General features: G+C 35.7%; 2 protein-coding genes and 1 non-coding gene across 9 annotated transcripts in view; all 3 read left to right on the forward strand.

The window, feature by feature from the left end:
• The window catches only part of PIK3C2A (phosphatidylinositol-4-phosphate 3-kinase catalytic subunit type 2 alpha), a 54386-nt gene extending 40102 nt beyond the window's left edge, over window positions 1-14284 (forward strand). For all 7 annotated transcript variants that reach the window (XM_026706509.2, XM_087921025.1, XM_026706508.2 and 4 more), the window contains 12 exons: window positions 1244-1373; window positions 2136-2272; window positions 2796-2965; window positions 3718-3874; window positions 4092-4201; window positions 5776-5983; window positions 6736-6860; window positions 7679-7796; window positions 7894-7975; window positions 8297-8406; window positions 10390-10515; window positions 11284-14284. In XM_026706509.2, coding sequence (XP_026562294.2) covers window positions 1244-1373; window positions 2136-2272; window positions 2796-2965; window positions 3718-3874; window positions 4092-4201; window positions 5776-5983; window positions 6736-6860; window positions 7679-7796; window positions 7894-7975; window positions 8297-8406; window positions 10390-10515; window positions 11284-11466 — 1656 coding nt within the window. In that variant the 3' untranslated portion in view covers window positions 11467-14284. The remainder of the gene's footprint in view (window positions 1-1243; window positions 1374-2135; window positions 2273-2795; window positions 2966-3717; window positions 3875-4091; window positions 4202-5775; window positions 5984-6735; window positions 6861-7678; window positions 7797-7893; window positions 7976-8296; window positions 8407-10389; window positions 10516-11283) is intronic.
• Window positions 14285-16056: 1772 nt separating this feature from the next.
• RPS13 (ribosomal protein S13) lies at window positions 16057-20862 on the forward strand. Its single transcript, XM_026706511.2, has 6 exons — window positions 16057-16098; window positions 16700-16748; window positions 17574-17652; window positions 18337-18506; window positions 18782-18882; window positions 19520-20862. The coding sequence occupies exons 1-6, from the start codon at window positions 16076-16078 to the stop codon at window positions 19551-19553; spliced, it is 456 nt and encodes a 151-aa protein (XP_026562296.1). The 5' UTR covers window positions 16057-16075; the 3' UTR covers window positions 19554-20862.
• LOC113440373 (small nucleolar RNA SNORD14) lies at window positions 19334-19425 on the forward strand. The gene has a single exon (XR_003374711.1). It is a non-coding gene; the product is annotated as a small nucleolar RNA SNORD14 (small nucleolar RNA).
• Window positions 20863-22104: the final 1242 nt, after the last annotated feature.

Raw genomic sequence — 22104 nt, forward strand, 5'->3', positions numbered from 1 at the left:
TTAAACATTTGTAGGGAGAATTTGCACGTGTTAGATGAAAGTTAAGGCATTTCTAAAATTGTGGGGTTTTTTTGGCTAAGAATAATGGTTTCCTTTTAGAACATGAGAGGTTTAAAAAGTTTTTAACCATTCTGTTAAATCTTGTTTTGCAATGAATTTTTGCCCTTATCTGCCACTAAATTTTGTATTGGATACCTTTTTGCATGTATTTTACTATATTGGAAAAATAGTGTATTCCTTTCAACTAGAGCAGTGTTCATGAATTGATGAAAAATTATCACATTAATGATAATTATAAAACAAAACAGACAGCTCTGGAGGGAGCAGGCTTTACCTAGTCATTTCATAGTATGCTCTCTACCTTGGTTATAAGAAGCGTTTCAGCTATATGTTCTTTACCCGTGACTTATATTTTCATTCATGCTTTCTCTAGTTTATACTAAACGTTGTTTCATGAATGAAGTTTGAGTTTCTCACTTGACAATTTTCAAATAAATTGTTTTGAAATAAAAGTAGTTCTGAATTTACAGCCGGTTATTCAGTGACTGCTCAATTATGATAGCACTGAACAAGTGGTAACATGATCAGTTCTCGGGATTATGGCCATTCCAGCACCTCCAGAGACATGTGATTCAGGTGCTTGACAACTGGCTTAACACTTAGGAAAGTTGCAGCCTCCCATAGCAATGCAATTGGCATTTGCAACCTTTCCTGGTGGCTTCCCCAAAGCAGAGCTAATAGCAAAGTCATTCCTATAGATTGCTCCTACTCACACCACTTTTCTCCTGAGGAGTAATACTGTTCACACGCACACACACACACAAACCTCACACATATGCCTGCGCATGCTGGGCCACAGCACCCATTCTTATTATAAAGTGCAGAGACTTTGAAGAAAATGAACAAATTTCCTGAGACATACAATCTGCAGGTTGCAAGTTGCTCACCTTGTTCTATACCAAGGGTGTCAAACTCACGTCACGACAGCATCACGTGACATATTGGGACTTCCCCCCCTTTGCGAAACAAGGGGTGGGCGTGGCCAGCATATGACACATCCGGCCCACGGGCCAGGAGTTTGACAGCCCTGTTCTATACCTAGAGAACCAATACTAAAAAAGAAACACTAACTTAAATACCCCAGATCAGTTTCTGCTATTAACTTAAAATGAGCCTGTCATTTTAAACTTGAGCCTGTCTTGATAACATTCCTTTCTCTCATTTGCGACTTGTTTTTTCTTAGGTAGGAGAAGATCTGCGCCAGGATATGTTAGCATTGCAAATGATAAAAATCATGGATAAGATCTGGTTACAGGAAGGACTGGATTTGAGGATGGTTATGTTCAAGTGCCTTGCAACTGGCAAAGATAGAGGTAGAGCTTTAATTTCTTGTCTTGTCTTAACTTATGTGCGATGTTAAAGCTTTGTCTGGTTACTGTCACAATTTCTGGCAGGGATGGCAGACCCAACACCATTATTGCAAAAGCCTGTTTTCTCAGATGCCACATATTTGCTAAGCAGCCCAAAATACAATAGCCATAAAAATAATTGGCATTAATTGAACTGCCTAATATATTTGCAAAACCTATGTGCTGTTCTAGAACACTATAAGAAGTCTGCTGCTAATGTACAGAAAGTTGAAGAATGTTCACTTTATTCATGTTAAATATTAAGTTGATGTGTCTACAGCAGGTGGCAGCAGCTAACTAATGGCTGACTTCCAAAAACATAGGATTTGAATGGGAGACCATGTGGAATCCCAGACTGTAGGCTGGGAAATTTTAAAAAATGTCTCATAAGATCACAGTGATAAAATACTTTCATGCTTATTTCCAGGAAAACTATAAAGCTCAATTTAAAACGTTCCATTTTTAGTTGATTTAAAAATAAAAGGATTTGTGGGGGTTTTGTACAGGAGCAATATTTAAATTGAATTGTTGAATTATTTTACAATGTAGTATTATTTAGTATTTTAAATGCAAAGAATAGTATAATAATGGATATTGACAAGCAGTTTGGATTTAGAAACGTTTTTAAAGGTTTCAAGTTAAATGTTTTTATGTAATACATAGTAATATATTTTATACACACACACACACACACACACTCATTAACTTTTGCTGATTGATTTAAAGGAATGGTAGAACTTGTTCCAGCTTCAGATACCCTTAGGAAAATTCAAGTGGAGTATGGAGTGACAGGATCCTTTAAAGATAAGCCTCTTGCAGAATGGCTAAGAAAATACAACCCTACAGAAGAAGAATATAAAAAGGTAAATTACTTACAATTTCCAAATAGGAACTTATGAGAATGATAATAGTAGGATGTTGTTTGTTGTGTGCTAACGCTTATCTAGATTCATTCACATGTCATATTTAATAATTAAATACAGGACAGTGCTATCTTAACTAGGTCACTGAAATGACAATTCCAAGTTACGTCTTTGAGACAGCTGGAAGTAACAGGAATCTTGCATTTAACTGACATGCTCAGTACTTGGTAAATCACAGACAGATGATTTTAAAACTTTGCCTCTCCACTTGCATGGAAAACTTGCTCCTAAGATTTTCTATTTTTCATCTATCTGAAACAGGATTTTAAAAGTCAAGTAATTATATTATCTTGTTAATGATATTTTCCAAAGAACTGATATTTAGCCATAATTTTGAATCATTGTAAATTATATTGTTCCTTAATCAATGAATGTTCTGCTATTGCAGCTGATTCTGAATACTAACCAAGGTGCTTTTCTTCAAATTCTATAATGAAAATATATTTAATTTTGTCTATTTTAGGCTTCTGAAAATTTCATCTATTCCTGTGCTGGGTGTTGTGTGGCTACCTATGTTCTAGGCATCTGTGATCGCCACAATGATAACATAATGCTTCGAAGTACAGGACATATGTTTCATATTGATTTTGGAAAATTCTTGGGGCATGCTCAGATGTTTGGAAGCTTTAAGAGGTATGAAACTATGAGGAAATTAAAAGGTTCCACTGCAGTAATTTGAAAACAAGGCAGATTTTGCAATTATAATACACCATCTTAAAAAGCATAATGGCTGTAACTCTTGTTTCTGCCACAGGTGTCAAGTTGTGATTTTTTTGTTATAAAATATTTTCATAAAAGGGGTAAAGGAATTAGGTGTTTCTATAACGTCAACCACTGGTTTTATAGTTTTCTTAAATTTTGTTCTGCAATGTTGGTGCTTAGTATTAAAATGGGAGATTTGTTTCTGGAGCATCTCTGGTCAATTGGGAATCAAAAGTATTAAACCATAAAAGTTAGATTTGCTAAGTAACAAACGATACACATTTATAGCAGTGCTTCCTACCAACAGTTTGAATAAGCAAGTATTTTCATCTTGCTTCACAAATTCCCTAAACTGGGGTGGGGTATAAGTTTTTTGTGAACTATCTTTAGCCAAATATTGTTTTAGAACATGGTGAAATTCCAACATCTGAGGTATCAAATAATTCACATGTTATTTGAAAACATTTTTTAAAAAATCTGTTCATCGAGATTGACTGTATTTGGTATTGATTTTCATATGTGTGCAGAAACAAGTTACAAATTTTACCTATGCAAACTACCTCAGTTACACATTTTACCTTTTACCTCAGTTTTAGAGATTCTCAATTTTAAAAAATGTCATGCTTGTCTACATGCAGGATGCAGTATTTAAAAACAAATTCTTATTTTCTATTCTTTGAAAGGGATCGGGCTCCTTTTGTACTGACATCAGATATGGCTTACGTTATCAATGGTGGAGAAAAGCCCACAATTCGTTTCCAGCTGTTTGTTGATCTCTGCTGCCAAGCTTATAATCTAATCAGAAAACAAGCCAACCTTTTCCTTAATCTGCTGTCACTGGTAATATTTCTATATGTCACTGATATTAACAATAAAATAGGCTGTGTTTTAAAACAAGGAACACGACTATGTTCATACTTAATTTCAACTTAAAAGTTCTGAATAGCATGCATAAATCTGGAAATCTTTTTTTTTAAAAAACAAATGCTTGTTTATATACAAGTAAGTATTGTATATTTTCTTACCGAAAAAGTTGCTGTATCTGTTCATTTTACAGATGATGTCTTCTGGCTTGCCAGAACTTACTGGAGTTCAAGATCTCAAATATGTCCAAGATGCTCTTCAGCCCCAAACTACTGATGCTGAGGCTACCATTTTCTTCACAAGGTACTACACAAGTGATTTTAAAATATTGTTTCTTGCATGTGCCTATTGCTTGCAGCTAAGGTTAAAGGTTCAATTAATTTCCACAAAGAAGTTCTACCGATTTGTCCTTATCTTTGTGCAACTTAATATCTGGTTTTGACATTTGAATGCATAGGGTTAGGCTATAGTCTGTAGAAATAAGGAAATGTCCACTTTCTTATTTTGCCCATGAGCTTCACTGGCTCCAGGTAGGTTTCCTATACAATTCAAGGTGCTAATGATCATGATAAAGCAGTTCATTGCACAGGACTGTGTTATTTGCCTATCTCTAGTTAGTGCTGCCCATTTGGAAGAGGATGTATAGGGCTGGCATGCTCCCAAGTGCCTTTTTTTTTCAAGGAGAGTCAACTGATGGGCCTTTAAAAAGTGCCTACTTGGTTGCTGAGTCTAACCTTTAGAATAAACTTTCCCACCCCCTGAGATGCAGGTGACCCTGACCTATTAGCCTTTCATGGAGCCATGAAAACCAGATTCTTCTATGCATTGGGCAAGATAGTAATTAAACTTGTTCTGTTGGGAGAGACAGTCTTATATTCAGTCTCTGTAATGGTTTGGTTTTATTTTGGTTTTATGTTGGTGAAGTTCTGATAGTTTGGGTTTTAAATTGATGTACACTGCTGAGATTACAAATTAGGTCACAAATTAGGCAGTTTACAAATTCTGTAAACAAATAAGCGAAATGTTAATGTAAAATGCTTTTGGTAGTGAAAGGATATGCAGGTAATCTTCATTTAATCTACACTCATTCAGTGACCCTTCAAAGTTATCACTATACTGAGTGTAGGAGACTTGTGACAGGTTTTCATAGTGGTGGCAATTGCAGCATCCCTGTGGTCCCATGGTCACAATTTAGGTGCTTGATTGGCTTGCAGTTATTACATCACAATGTCCTGCAGTCACATGATTGCCATTTGTGACCTTTACTGATGGATTCCAGCAAGCAAAGTCAATGTTGTGACCATGGAGGATTTGCCTCATAGTGGCAATTGGGACTGCCAGAATTTAGCAATGGAAGTTTGTAATATATTTGTGGAATTTGCATTTCCAAAACTTGGGAATTATTCTATATACACATAGTCCTTTGGGTTCAGCAATAGTAAAGCAACTAAATGTACCATCATCTTTCTCTGATTTATATCAGGAATATTAATTTAAAATTATTCCACTATGATTAATATACGGTGGTATCTAAATACTCATTGTTAGTTGGTTCTGGGAGTGCCAAAAGCAACAAGTACCAAACAATTTTTACCACAAGGTCTCATGTAGTGAGTCCCAAGGCAACCAATGGCAACAAGTTTAGCTTGCGCTCAAGTACCAAACAAGCAACAGATACTGGGACATTTTCTCATCAAAATGTATCAAATATCAAATTTGACAAGTTTCAAAACGGTCAAGTAACGAGGTATTACTGTACTAAGAATTTGAACTGTGAAGTGATCCTTCATGTTCTTATTGCAATTAAAGTTGTAAGAAACTAAAAGATATTGGCACACTTGTAATATCTAAAATTAATATTCTTTGTTTATTTTTAGGCTAATTGAATCAAGCTTGGGAAGTGTTGCTACAAAGTTCAACTTTTTTATTCACAACCTTGCTCAACTGTGTTTCTCAGGGCTGCCTTCTAACGATGAGCCAATCCTATCTTTTTCACCCAAAACATACTCACTCAAACAAGACAGTCATATCAAAGAAGCATCTGTTTTTACCTACCATAAGAGATACAACCCAGATAAATATTATGTAAGTTTATGAATTATACGTATTTTGATTCAGCATGATTTCCGTAGCTTCCTTCATCTGCTTTAACCAGCATATTTTCACATGTATCCCATTGTAGAGGAATTTCAGATTCTGTTGTTTGAGTGCAGTTTGTTGGATCTATGAGTCAAGCCATTTTGAATGCAGTAATATCGCTGAAGGAATCTCTGCTTTAATGGATTTCCATAAATTAATGATATTTAAGTCTTGGAAATGGCTACAGAAGTTTAGAGTTTTTTGTACCAGAAGTCCTCAGACAATGACCATTTTGTTCAATTATTCAAAGTTACAGCGGGGCTAAAAAGATGATATTTGCACCTAGTCCTTGAAATTACAGCTGTTGTAGCACCCCCCGTAGGACCATTGGAAAAAATATATATGGTTGCAATACCAACTATTGAAATAATTGTATTCAAAGCAAGCATATCAAGACTATAATACTATCATGGTACGTCAACCCAGTCCTTCTGATTTGTAAACCATGGCTCAAGGCAAAACTAAGGTTGAGACCCTTGCTACTGCCATTACCTTTTTTCATGGAATGATTAGAAATAAATATAAAGGTGTGGCCTTTTCAAGTCTGGTCATGTCTGCCCAGCCTCCCTGACCCACAATTCTGGGAGTTGAAATCTTACCACATCTGAAGAGCACAAGTCTTGGAAAGATTATAGCACAGGATTACAGAAGTTAAACTTTTTAATAGTCAGTGAAATATTTGCTTTTTTCTTTGGCAGATCTATGTGGTCAGAGTTTTGAGAGAGGGGCAAACTGAACCCACATTCATTTTCCGCACATTTGATGAGTTTCAGGAGTTACACAACAAGCTTGGAATCTTATTTCCTCTTTGGAAATTACCAGGGTATGTGTCAAAATTTTGTTTTTGAAGAATTTTTTTATATGTCTAAAACCTACCTATTTAGATGTTTAAGAGATTAGCATATTGTCTATTGAAGTATTTCCTTAATGAAGTAAGTGAGAAAAGCACCCTGTTTGGGGGTTACTTCTTCATTTACTCTGTTTTTATATATCAGCTGGAACTACATGAAGCCCTGAACATTTCAACAACACATGCAGTGCTCAGCAACTGTTCAGTTTACAATGGTGCTAAACAAGGGGGACTTAGGGCCGATTCTCTGATTCTTGGCCATCGCGGCATCCCTGCGGTCACATGACTGCAGTCTGGGAGTTTGGTGCCCATTGCAGTTGGGACGCCTCAGTGAGCTGTAATTCCGTGATCATGATCTTCAACATTCCCTGCTGGCTTCCCACAATCAAGTGAGGGAGAAGCTGCATCTAGGATACTCTTAAAGTTTTCCCATTTCAGTCACCTTGTAGGGAAGATGGGTGGCATAAAAAAATTAAAAATAAAATAAAATAAATTTTGGAGATACATACGTATGTGTGTATGTACACACACACACACACACACACACATATATATATATGAATATGAAACACTTTAGCTGATTGCCAAAAAAATGAAAGTACATACAGTATAAATGCATGAGAAGACATCTGTGCTAAGCCATCCAGAAAAAGTAACTCCTTCGACACTACATGGAGCAATACTTCATGAAGTAATGCTTTAATGCATTTGTATTGTCCTAGTCTGTATGATTGCTTTTACTTTTTTTGCCTTAATAAAAATGAAGTAACTATTTATCTCTGTTACTGTAGCTTTCCTAGTAAGATGGTTCTAGGAAGAACTCACGTAAAGGATGTAGCAGCCAAGAGGAAAGTAGAGCTAAATAGCTACATACAAAGTTTAATGAATGCATCAACAGATGTATCGGAGGTAATTTTTGACAGTAGCCTACAAAATACTTAAATGATTTTATACATAGTCTGTATGACAAATAGTTCTTATCGAAATTTTATCTTTCCCAACCTAGTGTGATCTCGTTTATACTTTCTTCCATCCCTTACCTCGTGATGAAAAAGCTGAAGGAATTGATGGAATAACTAGGTGTACAGGTAAGTATTATAGTTGTACAGTTTAATTAGTATCCTAAATAGCACAATTATTTCAGTAAATTCTGAAGCCTCTGCCGTGTGGAGTTCCACAAAACATAAAGATATACAGTGCAAGTTGTGTTCAGTAATTAGAAGTAGGAATGGAACATTCTGGAGAACCTGGGACATTCTGTTTCCCTTGGCTACATTTTGAACATTCTCTCAGACGATCACATTCAGGGGCAGTTTGGCAATTTCCAGAAGAATTATTATTACTACATAAGGTGTAATGATTGAGAGCAACTGGTCCAAAGTCAAAATGAGATGTTTGTTTGTTTTTAGATGTAGGCCCTTCAAGTCCTACCTCAGGCAAAGTAGGAGGAAAAGTTAAGTTGTCCATCTCCTATAGAAACAAGACTCTGTTTATCATGGTGATGCACATTAAAGATCTGGTAAGTATATGGATGTGTTTACATTTAAATAATTATAATATGCTTCATTTATGAATTGTTTAAATTGTTTTCCAAAACCAAGATGCATATCTTTCTTGGGGCTGAGAAAATCAGGCTCAAGTAATATAAGAACTTGTTATGTCCCACCTTCCAAAATAAACAGATAAGGCTGAAAGCAGCAGTCCTCGCAAATAAAGGCAGCAAACAGGAATCTTCACAGATAACAGCTGTAGATAGCCTCCACAAGATAGTCCAAGTTAATAGTTCCAACGAAATAAATCCAAGTCCCAACAAGATATTTCAGGTTTAAATCCTCCAAGCCAAAATCTTCGGTTCTCCTTGCAAACAAACACTTTGTTCCGGACAAAGTGCAAAGTCATCTCTCTCCCTTTATAGAGCAGCAGCTAATTAGTCTAATTACTGATCTGCCCTCCTCCTGTGCTCCCGTTGGTTTCTTCTCGTAAGGAGACGCCTGCTTCTGACATCCACCCAGCAATCATCTAAATTATTATCTTCACCTGAAGTCTCCATAAGTTCCTCATTGTCAGCCGTTCCCGGCTGATAACCTGATTGAGAAGCAGAGGAGGTTGAAGGTTCAGGCCGGTCCTGCAAATCAAACTAAAGGGAGTAACGTTCTCATTCAAAACTGCAAGCAAAACTGTTAGGACTCCCTTTTGAAATTCAAACAGTCATTTCACAATCAAATCAAACTAAAGGGAGTAACGTTCTCATTCAAAACTGCAAGCAAAACTGTTAGGACTCCCTTTTGAAATTCAAATAGTCATTTCACAATCAAATCAAACTAAAGGGAGTAACGTTCTCATTCAAAACTGGCTTGCCCATCAGATTAACGTTTCCTGGTTCTGACGTCAATCCCCGATCTAACAGTCATCAGATTCAAAGTTCCTAACAGGATTGGTCCTTCCAATCACAACAAGAACTATATTCCACAAAATAGTGAGGCAATTGAATAATAAAATCAAAAATTAAATATAGCAAAACCATTACTTCTATTTCATAAAAATATAATTAATATTGTTATTCCCCACTCAGATATTTAACACTTTCCTCCTTCTTTCATATTAAAAATAACAATTGATACAACTTTGGAGAAGTGAATCAACATGCAGCCCCAAAGCAATAAACAATAATACTGTTTGTTTATATTTATTGTTTATTTAAAAGATTTGTAAAGCCACTCTGGGCATTTCACATCAATAAAACTCTAAAAAAAGCATGCAACAAAAACTAAAAATCTGATGCCCCAGTCAACTGATCAGGGTACTCCAATAACTCTACATAGGCTCCACACACTATTCCAGTGCCTGGTAAAAAGTCAGGTTGTCAAATGGAAAAGGTAATAATAGAATTAAGTATGCATATATGAATGTATAATTGCTGTCATATTTGTATGTAAAGGTGATGACCTGGAAATATGTTGTCCACTAAAAAGAGATTTTTGTTTTTAATGTGAAAAACTGAATAAAATTTGTTAAAAAGAAAAAAGTCAGGTTGTCATGGCCTTCCAGATGGCTAAGAAGGTGAGGACCCACCAAATTGCCGCGGGCAAGGTGTTCCATAAGGTATCGGCAGCCACAGAAGAGACATACTTCCTAAGTCCTACTAGATAGCATTATTTCAGAGACTCCGAATTTGATCTAGATAAGCAGTACTCTCAGGGAGAGGCAGTCCCCCAAGTAACCTAATCCCATGCCATTATAAAATTAAGATATAATTGTCCCATAAGCATTATTACCATATTTAAAACATCTGGTAAAAAGTTGGGACCTAAGTGATTGGGAACTTTTATCCTTTTTTTAAAAAGGAATTATAAATTCTTGCAGTCATCTTGAAGAAATCTTGTCTATGTGATTAAGACCTGATGACATGTAATTAATTGTAGACATTAAGCACTCCCCTTGCTCTCTTTAAATATTGTTGTCCTTGTTTTTAGTTTTCTTTAATGGGTGTTCTTTTTGTTAGGTTACTGATGATGGTGCAGATCCTAACCCTTATGTAAAGACGTATTTGCTTCCAGACACGCATAAAACCTCTAAACGGAAAACCAAAATATCACGGAAAACTAGAAATCCAACGTTCAATGAAATGGTAAGTTGAAATAGTTGGGTAGTTTTTCAAAGCAAAACATAATGTAGAAACCATCCATTGAGGCATAAATAAATAATAGGAATACAGGTAGTCTTCATTTAACATCCAGCCATTCAGCGACTGAAATTACAATGGTGCTAAACGAAGGGACTTATCCTTGAAGTTCTGGCCATTGCAGTGCCCCCACAACCAGGTGAACAAAATTTGGGCACACTAGGGCTCATCCATGTTTATGACCACCTTTTGGTTGCCTGCCTACCCAACTCCTATCATCTACCCCTGCTGCCCACCATGTCCTCCACACCACATGCCACTACAGTACCAGTCAGGGGCTTCTTTGTGTGCCTTCTTTTGTGCTAGTGCTTGCTAAGGTTTCTGTTGGTGCACCAGCCAGGGCCTTCTTTCGTGAAAAAAGGCTCTGGCTGGAAGGATCCTTCTTTCATGCCAGGGCAGCTAGTGTCTTCTTTGATATGGTTTCCTTTTTTTAAACAAGGTAGCACAAGTAGGCCAGTACAGTAGTGGCATGTGGGAACAAAATAGGTGGGTTGGGCAGTTCAAGAAGAGGCATCCCCTCACTTTACCAAGGCTCTGGGTTGGGAGGGACCAAGCAGGAATAGCTTGAATTGGAGTGGATTTGGTTAATGCTGGCAATGGGGATTGTTGGGATTGCTATCGCTAAACCCTATCCTTTTTCTAAACTTCACTGATACCTTGTGAACTGCCTTGCCTTGTACTGCTTCTGAATTAGTGTTTGTTTTTTTTAAATAGCTTGTGTACAGTGGATATAGCAAAGACACGCTCAAGCAAAGGGAACTTCAGCTAAGTGTACTCAGTGCTGAATCTCTGCGTGAAAACTTTTTCCTGGGTGGTATCACTCTTTCTTTAAAGGATTTTAACTTAAGCAAGGAGACTGTGAACTGGTACAGGCTTGCTGCTGCACCATACTTATGAACCTGACAACTTGCAGAGCTGAAGATACGAACTAAGTAATCTTAACTCCATTTGTATATGATCACTTTTCTCTACTTGAAGATAATCCATACACTTTAGCTTGAAACACTGCAATTTGGTGGATTATAGTTGGACCAGCCTTAGCAAAACTTTATACAAGACTTCTGGCAAGTCATCTGCTTTATGCTTTAACTGCAATAATATCTAAGCATTGATGTATATGAATTGTATAAATGTAATACTTGTTATAAATGCAGTTTTGAATATGAAGAAATGTTTCAAATTCAATATGAGGGGGTTATCCTGAATTCATTTCAATGCTCTTTATAATTATAAAGTTTTATAATTCTGCTCTCAGCACATACAGCAGCACAGTTTGAAAATATGATCATGACAAAATTATTTTTCAGGTAATTAAAAGGGAGACGTAAATAGAAGGATAGAAATTCAGTGTAGCATTTAGCCTTATGACTCATAAAGCTTCTTAGAGGCCATTATTAGAATAGTGCCAATAATTGAAATTAAATTATAAATAATGGTGCCTTATTTTGTTGCTTATACCTTATTTCTAATATTCAAAACATTTTTCAGTGCTAAAAGTTAAACTTGCTAAAAAAAATGCTTATGTGGTTTACTATATAAATTATTTAACAGTTTCCCTTTCAATTTAGGACCAGATTAGATCAGATTCATTAAAAAAATCTTACCAGGTTTATGAACTACAAGTACTGTATGAATAGAGATGCAATTGATTTTACACCATAGTTTTCTATAAAGCACTGCATTTCTTTTAGGTAGATATATGGGCTATACAGTGGTGATTTCAGATTAAAAAGTAGGAGTCCCACAAGTACAATTTCTATTAAAATCATCTGAATTAAAAATATGCATACTATAGCAAAAGGCCAAGAATTTTATGCACTAGCTATTGGATACTGAAGTTGATACAGTGACCATTAAAGATAATATTTAGATTTTTTTTTTCATGAGTAGTAAGGGAGTAGTAATCCACAAAGCATTTTATTTCAATGAAAATTGATTTGCCATTAGTAAAGTTAATAAAAGATGCTGTGTATGAAGTATGGTTGATTGTGTTTTAAATTCATTTCTTTAATTTGTATCCCCCTAATTTGTAATAATTGGAAAAGGCTGGGTATAATTGTAATTTACTAATCCCAATATTTTTTTTAAAAGCTGTTGTAGGAATTTTATTAACATTCCACAAAATGGTTAATGTTGAAACCCAAATAGTTTAGAATAAAAAAGATACAGACTGCTAAATTTAAAAAAATAGCACGATGAATTATACGATAGACTGTGTGACAATCTATTGGAGGCAATTAAACAAAAGTATGATATTAGTCATTAACCTAAGGTGCTGATATGTTCATAATTGACTAAAATAAAATTTGGGATTCTTCGGTGTTAAAACTGCATTGTGATTAATAGAAGATGCTTAACATTTTTAGAAGAGTTTATTAGTTATAATATGTTAAATATGTAAGTTGTAAGCTATAAACTAATTAGATTGTATTTCCTGCTCACTTGATGCTTTTTGAGATGTATTCCATTCCATCAACAAAACCACAAGTCATATAAACACAGGGAAGTAGGCTACTGTTTTTGTGAAACGTTGCATTAGATTAACTGTAAAGCAATATATACTGCTTTTTTGCAGTCTAACTATAGCACAGTGTATCACAGCACAAATCTAGAGATTTAAAGGAAAACCTTTAATGATGGTGGTTTGCAGCTGCAGTTCTTGTCTGGATGTTGGTTAGAATATATGCTGCACCTTATGGTAATATTTGCCACTAGTGCATCCTGTGCCTTTGCCCACCATCACTATTTCTCAAAATAACTCCACAATAGATAAAGTTCTTCAGGTACATTCTTATGAAAGTGTTTTTCAGTTATCATTAAACATGTAAGGGAGCAACATTAATTTTTTATCACTTTCAAATTATTTATATTTGCGTGATACACAACACTCTTCCATTTTTTAAAAAATAATTCAGATATTTAAACTGACATACGAAAGGGTAAGAGGGAATAATCATAACCAGATGTAACACGTTACTTACTGATCAATGTTTTTAAAGTGTGGTCTCATGGCATTTTTATACTTTGTGAATGAAATTAAATTCTATGCACCAAATGTGGACTACAGCTAGAAGTCAATTTGTGTTTGTACATTTACTTCAACATTTTGAGGAAAACATCTTGCTATAAGAAAAGTAACCCCCATATTTTCTGTACTAAATTAGTCATGACTTTGCACTGAAAATTTTTATACTGCCTTTTTATGACCTATACATATATATAAAAAGCATGGGAGATCTCTAGTATTTCTCTATTTTTAAAATGATCCAGAAATGTTACTATCTTGCCTTAAATTTGATTGCTTTTTCCAGGATACAATTAGTTTTTAAACTGAAGAAATATTTCTAAAATCTGCAAAATATTGTTCACTTTGTAATATGGATTCAACAGGTAACCTTTATCAGTGGGCTAAAGTTTAAAGCTTCCACATGTGGAAAAAAATTACACCATTCTCACAATCTATAGGAATTTAATATTCCCTGTGTGGTATTCTTAGTACTGTGATTAACAATTTGGCAAAGGTTTACAAATAATAAAATGCATTAGAAGTAAATATGGATGTTTGCCTTCAATTGTCTCTTTCTCTTATAAGAACCAAATACTTCAGCTATATTACACTGAGAGCTAATAAAGATGTACATTATTTCTATCTAAGTCTAAACCCAAAATATTTGTGCTAAATTACATTAAATACTATTTAATTAAAAAAAAAAAACATTGTGCCTCTTTTTTTCCAAATTCACTGTGAATCAAGAAACTAAAGTGAAAAAGTTTCAGTCAAATCTATTCCACTGAGCATTTAAAAAAAAGTTGCTTCAAATATTAACTATATCTTTAATTGCCTTTTTTACTTACACCTAAATCTCTGATCTGTAGGCCTGTTAATCCTAGCACTATTCAAGAATACAGCAGATATTCTAAGTTGAAATCTCATGTACTTGGATAAGATAAAATCATTTCAAGAAATACTGCCAGTCGCTGACTGTCCAATGTGGTTTTCTACCTTTAATATTTTCACGTAAGAAACACTAAAAGGAAAGATAAAGGAATATATGCCACCCTACTATACTATCTTTATTTCCAATAACTCGTGCAGCCCTTTTAAATTTCCTTTAAAAATAAAAATAGAGTTGCTCCAGTGCATTGTTTGTTTGAGTTTTTTTCTGTCTATGTAGAGAAAGGTAAATTACAAGAATGCTGGGCAGCATTCTTCAATGCTAGAGAAGATGACACAGTAGCCTAACTGGTGCCATTGGGTTGAAATGCCATGACTGCTGTTCCTTCATTACAGCTATTTGGGAGAGCACCCTTTATACATCCCCACACAGACCACAGGTTCCTGATCTTTTTGCCATTACACCTCCCTATAATATAATCTTCATGTACAGAATCTCCAAACACCAAAATGAATACAAATGTACAATGAAAAAAATACAACGTAAACTTTGGGAACAACGTATTTACTGTAGTAATGAACATTAAAAAGTTTCTTACACTTCTTTCCACTCCTGGTGGAAAGTACATCTTACAGTACACCTAAAGGACTTGTTGGAATATTTGATCCTAGCTTACATCACATCCTTTAAAATGATAACAATTATGATATACAGTATTTTAGGGTGGGAATGGCCAACTGTGCCATGGAAAATAGTAAAATTGAGAATCTTTTCAAGATTATAGATTCTGAAGATCCAATCTTAGGATACAGGTAGTCCTTGAGTTACGACCATGATTGAGCCTAATATGTTGCTAAATGAAACATTTGTTAAGTGAGTTTGCTCCCATTTTATGACTTCTTGCCACAGTTAAGTGAATCATTGCATTTGTTAAGTTAGTAACAGTGGTTAAGTAGATTTCTATTCCCCATTGACTTTGCTGGTCAGATGGTCGCAAGATGATCATAGAATCTCAGGACACTGCAACCTTCATAAATAAGGAGTCAGTTGCCAAGCATCTGAATTTTGATGACCATGGGGATGCTGCAACGGTCATGTGAAAAGTGGTCATAAGTCACTTTTTTCAGTGCTGTTTTAACTTTGAACAGTCACTAAATGGGTAGTCGTAAGTCGAGGACTACCTGTATGGTTAATATGTGACAATTAGCCTGGATGGTAGGTGGCGCCTGATGAGCTTTTTCTTAAGTGCACTGACTGAAACTGTCCAAGCGCATTTTTGGATAGCAGCACAAGTGGGATTTTATTTATTTAATCAGACTTATTTGGTGTAATTTGCCGCTCAGACACACACACACACACATTACACCTCTCCACGTCAGTCCATTCCTACAAATGAATCCGATTTAGAACCGCATCCCACCTAGCTCCCTCAAAGAAGACGAAAGAAAGGAATGCTGGGAAATGTAGTTCATCAAACCGGCGGAAGATCCGCTCTGAATATAGCCGCACGCGAGACCGGAAGCCTTTTCCTTTCTGCCTGCGATGTCACTTCCGGCGGAAAGAAAGACGGCGAAGGCTGCTTTCCTCGCTTCTTTCTTTTCGGCGCCATCATGGGTCGCATGCACGCGCCTGGGTGAGTTGGCCGAGACCAAAGGCCTTGGCTGGAGGATCCGAGGAGGGCTTGCGGGAATGGCCGTCATTTCCTCCGCTCGTAGTTTTGCGACCTATTTCAGGAGCCCCGCTTCTATTGTTGCGGGGTGGGCGTGGGGGGGGAGGGAAGCGGCCTTTGCTTAGAGGCCGACTTCGGTTGAGAACCGCGGGGACCGGCGCTTTCCTCAGTGACCCAGTGGAGTCGCAGACGAGAGGCGGGTTGTCGGGCCGCAGTTTTTCTCTCTCTCTCTCTCTCGTGGCTTGCTTTCAATGAAACAGGCGGGAGGCGCTGCTGGTAGGAGATGGAGAAATAAGTGTGAACGTTGGAGGCGGCAGCGCCTCGTGGATTCCCTATACTCGTGCAATATTTTATTTTACTTTCTCGGTCGGGTAAAATCAAAAGCTATGCAGCTGTTGCAGTGCTGAAAGTTTGGCTTCTTAGATTCACCGACAGGGTGGGTAATGACTTGCGTGCCGGCAACCCGAGATTAGTACCGTATCAAGCTGGTTAGTATCCTGTAGCAAACCGTTAAAGTTTGTCACATTTTTCTAAAATATGCTTTCTTTGACTTCTCTTTCAATAGAAAGGGCTTGTCCCAGTCGGCCTTGCCTTACAGGAGAAGCGTGCCTACAGTAAGTACTGGCCTCAGTTATTCATCCTGCTTGGGACTTGATTCACTTTGCAAAGTGAAGGATGATGCAACTTATTTGTAAATATCCCACGTTATTTTAAATTTCCTTCCTACAGTGCTGTTTTGATTTAACAGTTAAAAAATAAAATACCAATCTCGATCAGTTAATTTGGGAAGTACGTGTTTGCATGCTACATTTTGAAGGATTGCTGACAATCTTAATATAAACATTTGGGATAATAGTTAACATACAAACCACTCAGGCAGTTCCAAGCTCCAAGACAATTATATTCATGAGAATTTTTTTTTTTTAAAGCTATAAGTAGTTTTGCTAGTGTATGGAAATAATTGAGCTACAACTTTCTTTTTGTAGTTTTAACTCATGATACATTTACATGTGTCAAACATGCAGTTTAGCTTTGTTACAATCAGAAGCATTAATTGGGGGAAAATATTTAGCTGACCAGATGACTAAATAGCGTTGCAGTTTCATTAAAGTACTGTGAAAATTCTACTCTTCTGTATATTTTCAGAGTTAAGTCTACTACTTCTAAAAACCATAGTATCAAGAAATTGAATGAAATAAAAAGTTATGTAATTTGAAAGCATCCTGCTTTTATTTTTCGTTCAGCAACTACAATTCTATGTGAGGATGTAGCAAGGGGTACTTTAGTACTTTTCTCTTTACCAAGAGCTTTTAAGTTTTACCTTTGTTATTTTTGCAATTTGCAATTGCAGAATTATTATGTTTTGTGTTGGGATGATTGGGTCAATTTGCTATCCAATGTATCTGAACTAGAATGGCTAACAATTAAACTTTTTTTAGTGGCTGAAACTTACTTCCGATGATGTCAAAGAGCAGATTTACAAGTTGGCAAAGAAAGGCTTGACACCTTCCCAAATTGGTATGTTGAAATAAAATGTACATTGGTTCTTAGTTATGAGCCACTTAGAGCTGCGGTCTCACCTTTGAAGCTTGGCGGCTTGGCTGGGGAGAGAGGAAGAAACTGGGCTGGGTAAGCAGTAGGACAGTGCCCGCAAGTACCCACCACTTGTGCCAGTTGAGCTTCATACATGTGCTTCGGCGAGCCACTCGTGCACCCCAATTCCAAATAGGCCACAGCCCGCTAATGGGCTATAGCCTGGGGACCTCTGACTTAGAGTAATTTGGGAATCAGGCAGCCAGCCAAATAATCCATGTTATTGATTTGGTTTTCATCTTGAGAAACTTACCTTGGTTATTCCTAATTTGAAGTATTTGAAAATTTACCAAATGGTACTCTGTCCAGGTAAGATATTTTTCTTCAGTCAAGTTCTGATGATTAATATAATTGAAATCTTAGAACCTAGCTTTTATTTAAGGTATTACTGAATTGATAGTTTATTTAATGCCTCAAATATCATTGCTATAGCTAAAATTGTAGCTTTCACTTGACGTTATTCAAGCTGTAAATTGTCTTTTTCAAGACCTACAGAAGTCTTTCCTTTGTGATAGTTAATGTTTCTTGAATGTCCAAATGAAGTAATATGTTTAAATTTGTGGTACTTTAAAATGACAATACTTCCAAAAATGCTTCATTTGGTTTCAGGGGTAATATTAAGGGACTCGCATGGGGTTGCCCAAGTTCGTTTTGTGACTGGTAACAAAATTCTGAGGATTCTTAAATCCAAGGGACTTGCCCCTGATCTCCCAGAAGATCTTTACCACTTAATCAAGAAAGCAGTTGCTGTCCGCAAGCATCTTGAGAGGAACCGCAAGGTAAAGTAGCAGAATATATTCCATCCTCAAGATTTTAAAATGGCACCTACAGTTATTCTAGAACAGTATTTGCTTTTGAAGAGGTAGTGCCTTTACATTAAATTAAATGCTGGTTTATATCTTAAGATCCTAGTGCTAGTGGAATAGGCACCATTGAAACTATATTTTCACTAGATTTTATGAGAACTTCATTGTTATTCAAAGAAAATACAAACAGATTTTTCCTAGGCTGTCTCCCAAAACAGTATTTGAAAATTATTTGTTTTTGTTGGAAGGATAAAGATGCCAAATTCCGACTTATTTTGATTGAGAGCAGAATTCACAGGTTGGCTCGTTACTACAAGACCAAGAGAGTACTCCCACCTAATTGGAAGTAGTAAGTATATTTTGCTCCCAGTCACAATATTGCCATGTTGTTTAATGTTGGCGGCAATTTTGTTTTTCCACTTAATGTTATAGAAAGAAATAGCATTCATGTAAGGAATAGTACTATTTTGGGCAATTTTTGGAACGTAGGTGCAGCAGCAGTAGCTTTTCTGAAATAGTTCCAAACTATTTGGTATGTAAGTTTATTGATTATAATGAATACTTTTGTGGTGTAAGGTACATTAAGTACATTCAGATTATACCTGTTCAAAAGTTATCTGAGTTTTGGAAAGCAGTATAGCAGATAAATATTGGGAGGAAATTAAGCAATAGCACTTAGACTTTTATACCGCTTCATTGTGCTTTACGGTGCTCTCTAAATGATATAAGTATTAACCCTGTTAGTATGGCTACTGAGCTTTGCTTCAGTTGTTTTATACTCAAGTCCAGTTTCAGGTTGCTCACTATGATGACAGTTGTCCAACCATTTGCAGTTTCCACCAGAAAGGTTTTTCCTTTGTGTTGGCTAGTCCTTCCTTGGATGTCTGAGTGAGCTGCTGCAGCTGATAAGTTTACATGTAATCTTGTTGATGCCATACAACCTCGTTTTGATGAAGTTACTAAAACGTTCTTGTCTTCTTCTGCAGCGAATCGTCTACAGCTTCTGCTCTGGTTGCATAAAAATTCTTATGACCAAGGAAATCTAAACCATCTTGTAATCGTGTTATGCTTACTTCAGAGTGATGTCATTGCTTTCTTATTGAAAATTGGAAGGATGAGTTAACACATTTATTACATCAATAAAAGTTTCTGGATATTTTTTCCAGTTGATAATATAATTTGAGTTCTTTAAAGCTGCTGTTGTCCTGCAAATATTTTTTGTTTCCTATAAATTTACTAAAGGTTCTTGTTAACTATGTACACATTGGGTGTTATATTGAAACTTCCTATCACATACTGTGCAGTCTTTGGGAGACAGCATTAATGAAAATGGATGACTTGAAGCTGCTTGAGGCTAAAATCAGAAACACTTATATTTCTCAGTTATTTCTTTTCAATTAGAGCAAATGGTGTTTGATGAAGGAATATCCATAAAGAAGGACCAATCTTTCAAAATGCTTCTTTGCCCATATCTGGAGTTGGAAAAAATTGGCTTTTAGGTTGAAAGTTAATTTTTTCAAAACAAGAATTATATGAATAGATTTTTAACGTTATGAACTACAGATTAGTTAGCAAGCAGAGATAGCTATTTAATTATATAGAGAAATGCTTTACGTGAGATCTTTCAGATCTTTTGTCAATTCAGTTTTTTCTGTTTTTGAGCCCTTAAACAACATTCCACAGGTCTCTGCCCCTGCTTAAAACATCACTGGTAGCTGTTTTATTAGATAGTGAATATCCAATAAGGTATCAACTCAATTTTGAGGAACAACAGTAAGATTTTTTTCCTTATGTGTGTGTGTAAGACTGCTAGGGTCTTGTCTATTACAGAAGATAACAATGGGCGATAACTATAATGTCCTTTTATAAAATTGCATAATATTACCATCTGAACGTTTTTCCTCCAACTATAAAATTGATGCAGACCTGGAAAATAAGCAATTTTGAATAGAGCTTCAACTCTTGTTTGCAAAGTGTAGATGGGAGAAAACTAAGGTGTTTTTCATTTTTTTCTCAGAGATCGGGCTAACTTGTTTCTCGAGCACAATGAACTATCAATAAATCTTTTAGCATGTGCTTAACTTAATAAAACGTCGTTTAGAATGTTCAAAAGAAATGTTATAAATTACTTTATTATGAAGGTAGTCATATGAAGCCAAATGTGGTCATATTGTGATTTTTCCTAATATCATTAAGTTTAGTAATTCAGAGGTTATCATTGAAAGCTTTCGTATATCTTATCATTAAATACCTGAACTTCAATATGCAAAGTTTGTAATTTCTGGGAAAACAACAAGCACATTTATTAAACAGTCTTGGTTGCATGGCATTTAATGCCTCAAGCCTCTTTTTACCATATTAAATTCTGTCCAGTTATAAATATTACTGAGTATGTATTATAGTAAACTGCACAGTTAAGGAAAATAACAATTGTTTTTGGAATCAGTTATGGTTTGCCATACTGTTAAATCATTTACAGTAAGCTTAGCTGAATTAGACATGGATTAAGAAAAAAGCCCAGTAGACAGCAGAATAGAAGAATTTTAATTGGCAAAGTTAATTTGAAAGACCAAGTTAAAGACAGATATACATGGAGGAAATCTATATCGCCACTAAGAGTAGACATCGACTGGATGGCACATAATTGTTTGACATATAATCTTAATTAAGCAGTGTCCGCATGGATCATTTAATTGTCTCACCATCACCACGGAATGAGATTTGCACTGTAGGGGATTTCATATAGTTCATTTGGCTGTAGAGTTCTTGGTGTTCTCTGAACTTGGTTGATCGCTTGCAGATGTTTAGGTAACATCTTTGAATGTACTTCCTCTACCTTAAGGATTCCCAGGAACAATACAATTTGGAATAAAACTTAAATGCTGATTGATCTAGAATCTGTACTTTCCAATCAGTACCACAACTATTCAGTATAATACTTCATGCCTGAAAGCCTGTGACTCTACTTCCTTTTCTCAGTCATGGGATGTAAAAAGATTTAACTCACTAATTTAATCCTTTATAGATTGCATCTTAACTAATCACTTCTACATTTTAATGAGAAGTATATGAATAAAATGGCATTTAATAAATGTTTTTGTTTTATTCCAAATCAAAATAGAAAACTGCCCCAATTAGTATGTAAAAATTCTACCATCTTCTGCTTAAAATCAGAACCATTAAAAAAAAATACATTCAAAGACCATTGAAAATTATATGTAAATCGGGGGTGTCAAACACACGACCTGTGGGCCGGATGCATTACTGCTGCCCTTGCCCGGTTTAGCGAGGGGGCCAAGTCACGTGATGCCACTGTGATGTGAGTTTGACACTCTGATGTAAATTATCCTAATTTGTATACAAATTATTGTAAAATTGAGATTATTAACTTCACAAGAGCTGGAATAAAATAGTTGTAGTATTGCAGCCTTAATTTATATATCAGACAAGTAGCAGGAAATAATCTAAATATTTTTAGATGTGGAAAAAACCCAGTAATCTTGAGAAAGTTTTAATAAAATGCTATTTGCACTTCTAGATGTTGAGACTCTTAAGTGCAGAGAAGAGCAAC

The sequence above is a fragment of the Pseudonaja textilis genome, chromosome 1, assembly GCF_049901715.1.
Source record: "Pseudonaja textilis isolate UNSWEBS1 chromosome 1, rPseTex1.2, whole genome shotgun sequence".
Classification (NCBI taxonomy): domain Eukaryota; kingdom Metazoa; phylum Chordata; class Lepidosauria; order Squamata; family Elapidae; genus Pseudonaja; species Pseudonaja textilis.

Excerpts from the sequence above, each read along its gene's own strand:
- RPS13 (XM_026706511.2), top strand. The coding sequence starts at position 16,076 with ATGGGTCGCATGCACGCGCCTGG. Across the intron at positions 16,099-16,699 it reads GGTCGCATGCACGCGCCTGG|AAAGGGCTTGTCCCAGTCGG; the intron begins GTGAGTTGGCCG and ends CTCTTTCAATAG. Across the intron at positions 16,749-17,573 it reads ACAGGAGAAGCGTGCCTACA|TGGCTGAAACTTACTTCCGA; the intron begins GTAAGTACTGGC and ends AACTTTTTTTAG.